General features: G+C 36.7%; 1 protein-coding gene across 7 annotated transcripts in view; it reads right to left on the bottom strand.

Annotated features, from left to right (window-relative positions):
* Positions 1-2,288: 2,288 nt before the first annotated feature.
* The window catches only part of LOC144974781 (proton myo-inositol cotransporter-like), a 57,714-nt gene continuing 53,769 nt past the window's right edge, over positions 2,289-6,233 (bottom strand). For all 7 annotated transcript variants that reach the window (XM_078918033.1, XM_078918032.1, XM_078918035.1 and 4 more), the window contains 3 exons: positions 5,962-6,200; positions 4,842-4,994; positions 2,289-2,657 (listed from right to left, as the gene is read on the bottom strand). In XM_078918033.1, coding sequence (XP_078774159.1) covers positions 2,467-2,657; positions 4,842-4,994; positions 5,962-6,200 — 583 coding nt within the window. In that variant the 3' untranslated portion in view covers positions 2,289-2,466. The remainder of the gene's footprint in view (positions 2,658-4,841; positions 4,995-5,961; positions 6,201-6,233) is intronic.

The raw sequence follows: 6,233 nt of genomic DNA on the forward strand, positions 1-6,233 counted from the left end.
TATGTACACGTCGCCTTTACACAATAAAATCTAAAACGTGTCACATTGACAAAGGCTGCTTCTACAGCGGTACTTCCTTAATTATCCTCTTGGTGCTTCAGGTGCACATAAGGCCTACGTGGACTATCTCCAACCATTTCGGTTTGCCGCCATCTTTGACATCTCTCCCCACGTCCACTTCCGGGTCTTCATGTCACGCTCCAGGCTCCTTCTCCAAATCTCTAAGTCTCCCTCTCCTCCTTGTTCATTGCGGGGTCCATCTGAGAGCGACCCTAGGTAGAACATCGTGGTTCATCCGAAGGACATGACCAGTCCACCGTCATCTTGTTCTCTTTACAAGAAGAGATACAGGCTCTGTTTTCTTCATCAAGTCACTGTTTGAGATGGTTGCTGGACAGAATATCCTCAATATCTTCCTCAAGCATTTGTTTTTGAACGTGTCAAGCTTTTTACAGATGCTCTTTGTCAGCTTCCATTTCATAATCTATACAATACTTACAGCGGATTAGTATCCACTTGCCATTGCAAACATTCTTATACTATCCTCTATTATAAAATATTCAACGTTTTCTGTTTTCAAACATACATAATAATTCAATGAATTTTCGTTAATAGTGTTGCTGTTTTAGTTATTTTTGTTGATATTGTTGTGTGTTTGCCTGTTTGTTAATTTCCCTTTGTTTATTTGATTTGCTTTTCAAATCCAATCATAACCGATCATAACAAAAGAATGTGGAACTGATTTAAGTACGGATTAAACATTAGAATGAGATGATAATAAATAATAAGGAACTTCTTAAGCGAAAGTGCATAAAATAATGTTAATAATAGCATTAAAATAAGTACAAAATGATGATCATGATAATGATTATGGTAACAGTAATAATAATAGTAATAAAAATACGTAGTAATTATCTTTTTTTAATAGAGTAGGGAATCAATATTTGTCCATAAAGCCAGTGTTAAATTTTTATCATCGAGAACAGAATTACTGGCAAGTCAAAAAATTATAAAACCATTTTTCACAGATTGATGTACGAGTAACTTGCAAACCTTTCTTAAAGTAGGGGTAATCTTATTGTTCAAAACATGCATCGATGGGGCCTGAGAGAGTCAGCAGACTGTCCCCACTGTCAGGGAACGTCGCAGACGGCAGCAGACCAATAATCTTTCACTGCCCTGTGACGAGATTAGCGGGAGGTTTCGAGGCTGTCCTCAACTGCGGTGACGAATTTAAAGACTTGCTGGAGACTTCCAGTGTGGAGATGTAGCCATACGCTACTACTATTGTCCAGTAACTCAAATGGTTATTCCGAGTATCGGGAAGGGTGTAATCGTGAGTCCTTTGGCCTTCGAATTTGCCACAATTTGGCCGCCCGCCCGTAATTCTAAACCCTTAATTTGATCTTGACCTTGGAAACCACAATTTGGCAGGTCTGCGCACCGGATGATCAAAGCCAATCAAAATAGACGAATGTCTCTTCGTAATAGACTTTATTTCTCCCAAACACTGCGGACTCTCCATTCTCCATACATAAACTGCACCAGTCATAGATAACACTAGACATATAAGGAATTAATGGAGAAATAACTACATTATTTATTTATTTTTTAAAAAACATTTTAAAAGTTTTCAACATTTAGAAGTACAGTAATTTAGCATTTACAATTATTTAAAAAAAATATAAATCTTTATAAAAACAAATTGTATTTGTTAGTTTAATTGGCATTCTTGAAACAATATTCACAATGTTGACACGTCTTCATGCATTACTATATAACATAACATAACATGTGGTATATGGCAAAATAGGATAAGATCCTTTGAATGCCCTTAATATTAATTAGTAATGCCATAAATCTATTGATTAAATATTACAATAACGATACACGTGGTAAAGATAGTGTTTCAACTTAAATGTACTCATATATCTTTAACCGTGACATGCAAAGCGCACACACAACGACACACACACACACACACATACATACACACGCGTATAGAAGATAACCATAATAATATAATGCATAATATATACATACAAGATTGAAAGCCATGTCAACAGCAGAGCAAACAAGTATTATTCGTCATATATAAATCTCCCATCATATAATTCCCTGTCTACTAACACCTTGAAATAATCCATATATATTGACTAATGGGTTTTTGTTTTTTACACTTTTTGTTCTTTGTTAATATATATAAGTTATATTTGTACAATTGTGTTTCACAATTAACTAGATACATCAATAAATTCTTTTGTTATCACAGCTACTTGTTTCCTTCCTTTTTGTCTGACATTTTCAAAGTCTGTTTGTTTATTTGTTTTTAAATGTAGAATACCCTGATAACTGTTGGCTTTTTACATAATTTATTATTTGTTTATGTTTGAAGAAGCCATTTCATCTCCATATTTATACAATACTATTCCAGAACTAGATAACACATCCGTTCATTTTCACTCGTCATAGCTGCGTGTTGTCGCCTCTTACCGGGCTTTTTTCCTCGGTAAAGGCGGGGTTGTCAAAAGACTTTTGGTTTTTCCCCATGAAGAGTTTTTCTACCTCTTCGAGCGTCTTGTTTTTGGTCTCAGGGACGAACACAATGGTGAATATCATACCCGTGAAACAGATGCCACCGAATAGCCAGAAGGCACCTGGGTCGAAATAAAGTAAGTGATAATATTGTATATATTATTGTAAATCAGCTCTACCTAAAAGGATGTCCAACACAAAAACAAACAGATAGATAGATAGATAGATAGATAGATAGATAGATAGATAGATAGATAGATAGATAGATAGATAGATAGATAGATAGATAGATAGATAGATAGATAGATAGATAGATAGATAGATAGATAGATAGATAGATAGATAGATAGGTAGGTAGATAGATAGATAGATAGATAGATAGATAGATAGATAGATAGATAGATAGATAGATAGATAGATAGATAGATAGATAGATAGATAGATAGATAGATAGATAGATAGATGGATGGATGGATGGATGGATGGATGGATGGATGGATGGATGGATGGATGGATGGATGGATGGATAGATAGATAGATAGATAGATAGATAGATAGATAGATAGATAGATAGATAGATAGATAGATAGATAGATAGATAGATAGATAGATAGATAGATAGATAGATAGATAGTTTCATATATATATATATATATATATATATATATATATATATATAGAGAGAGAGAGAGAGAGAGAGAGAGAGAGAGAGAGAGAGAGAGAGAGAGAACGAGACATGACGCATGTTAGACGATTTTACATTTTTCTTCCGACAGAGACAACTTTGTTAGCAGCCGAGTAAAGAGTCTTTTCCAAGGCCTCAATACCAATGCGCCGAGCGAGGCTCGAACTCATGACTTTCCGATACGAAAGCGAGTGTCATACCACTAGACCACATATCCCCACGCAAACTAACATAAACACACACACTCACACACACACACACACACACACACACACACACTCATTCACACAAAGGGCTCAAATATAAATGCTAGGTATTTAAAATTCAATTAAATTGATTGATAATTAAACTATAAATGTCAGCACACACTTCACATTTAATAAAGAGAAATAGACAAGTAAAACCCTCACATTATAAAGGACTCTTTAAAATTGTGTAAAAAGAAATGTAAGAGGACAAGTCTGAGAGAGAGACGGAGAGAGAGAGAGAGAGAGAGAGAGAGAGAGAGAGAGAGAGAGAGAGAGAGAGAGAGAGAGAGAGAGAGAGAGAGAGAAGACTCGAATACAAATGCTAGTTTCCTAATATTTAAATAAATAAATGAATAAAAGTATAAATAACATAACACCCTATAGATTAAATACGGCAAATGTAAAAGGATAAATCTCACGCCAATATTCCAGACCTGTTGACTATTACGAAAAATCCGTAGAATTACGACATTTTGGCTCAAGTTCAGAGATTCATTAGTAAATCTACGTCATAAGAACTTATTGAAAATGACAGTTGATGCCAGATTGTAACATTTTATGGATTAAGGCGTGTTATTTAATCTCTGTAAGGAAAAATTGTTGATTTTTAAAGTCAACTAAAGAGTCCACAATTTTTACATCCTAAAATTACGAATTTTTAAACACTGTAGAGTAAGTGGCAAGAAAAACGCCTCCAACTTCTCCACACAACAGTACATTCCAACAAAACAACAGTAACTCTACCACAGTATTTTACAAAACAACACTGTACATTCACAAGAAATTATCATAGCAGTAAGTTCACAACCCCAACACACAGAACCAACACATATAACGAACAGTTTTTCCCTCAAGAACCATCAAGAAATGAAATACTCTCCCACCAGAAATCCTAGATATTACCAACAACAACAAATTGGTCAACTATTAAACATTTATCTTTCAACGCAATGACACAATTATGGAGAAAGTCAACCACATAATTGTATAAAATCTGCAATGATGGTTAATTTTCCTTTTGCAGATAAAGACGTTGAACTTGATATTGAATAATTGGAACAGAAATATAATTATAAAGCACATAGTCTGCTATCGGTTACCAGACATTGTGAATACATACACGAAACCCGTGACATTAACTCACTCAACCCTAACAACGACTATATCCGTAGTTTACCTGGGTTACTTTTACCCCATGCCTATTTATCTTATTTTTCTGATACAACGTATAGGCGCAGTATTTAAGATAGTGTTTTTAGTTTTTGTATGTTAATAAAACTATCTCATTTTTAATACATTTCTTCCAATTTTGAAAAGTAGAAAAAATGTCTAGGATTGAGTGAGTTAATATGAATCTTGATTAGTTAACTTACCATATTTAGTGATTGTTTCTGTGAGGGTTAAGAAGAATAGAGAGACGATAAGATTGCAGACCCAGTTACATCCCGTGGCTATAGAGTTACAAGTGCTTCTGGCCCAGAGAGGGTAGATCTCAGCGTTAATAGTCCAGGGCATAGGACCCAACCCTGTGGGAGGTGGTAAACCAGATGATGATATATTGTGGTGGTGGTTGTGGTGGTTGTAATGCTTTGATTAGACACAATTAGATACGTGTGACACAATTTACAAAATTTGATAAATAGATGGAAAGACGAAGAGTAAATTAAACGGCATGTTTTATTCTCTTGATCCGATGAACAATAGCAGTTCAAACAGTTTAGCGAGGAGGATCAACTTAGCTTGTCGCTCCAACACTGAACCCACTCCACAACATCTGGGGAGCAGACTCTTAGATCATGGTCAGTTCAGCTGGGCCTGTCCTGGCGTTCTCTAAGGATGTGCTCCATCGTCTGCTCTGGGCACCCACATGTACACAAGCTAGTCTCAGCCAGCCCCCACTTTTTCATGCTTCCAGCAGTTTGTTCTCCCGAGATTTGCCCGTGCTCTGTTCAGTTATACCCATTCATTCCCTGGATCCTTGGGAAAGGCTCTTCACTCACAATCTCTCATTGTACTAGGGTGTAAATTGAATACCAGGCCATTAACATCGTTGTTCTGTCCGAGTAAAATGTAATATCGCCTTACAGGCGTCCTGTCTCGTCCTAAATGATTAGTGTTGCTGTTTGCCTGGGATCCCTTGTAAAGCGCTTTGAGACTTCGAGTGGATATTGCCCTATATAAAACCTCTCGTTTAGACAGGCGATGAGATGGAGGACAGGGGGATACGGAAGAAGAAGGGGTTAGAATGATACGGATAAACAATGTTTTAAATACTTGAGCATTTATATAGAGCAATGTCCATTGCTGTCAATTGCCAGGTATTTATTTTATACCAGAGTACGGTGAGAAAATATGAGTTAAGGGCATTTTTCAAGGACTCAACTATGCACCACTCAGAGCCCGAGGCTCGAACCCAGTACCTTCCGATCCCAAAGCAAGTGTCATACATACCACAAGAGCATATACTCGCATAATTTCATGTTAGTAATTCACCTGGAGCAAATGACAAGACAAACAGGGCCAGTCCAAGAACGGCCATCCAGGTGTAATCTGTAGGACAGTACCCGTGTGACCAACTTGGATTCGAGGAGGCAAAATGGTCTCTCTGGCACCTTCCATTGGCAGCCCCTTCGTCCTTCTTATCGTCGTCAGCCAGAACACAGCTCCCTTTGTCTCCGTCTCCAAAGAAACAAAATCCACAATCATCATTCTCAATGCAAGACTCACAGGACCTGGAAGAATAGAAAAAATGTCATTGAGGCACA

This window comes from Berghia stephanieae, chromosome 6 (assembly GCF_034508935.2).
Source record: "Berghia stephanieae isolate SIO BIC M18660-M18661 chromosome 6, UCSD_Bste_1.3, whole genome shotgun sequence".
NCBI classification, from domain to species: domain Eukaryota; kingdom Metazoa; phylum Mollusca; class Gastropoda; order Nudibranchia; family Aeolidiidae; genus Berghia; species Berghia stephanieae.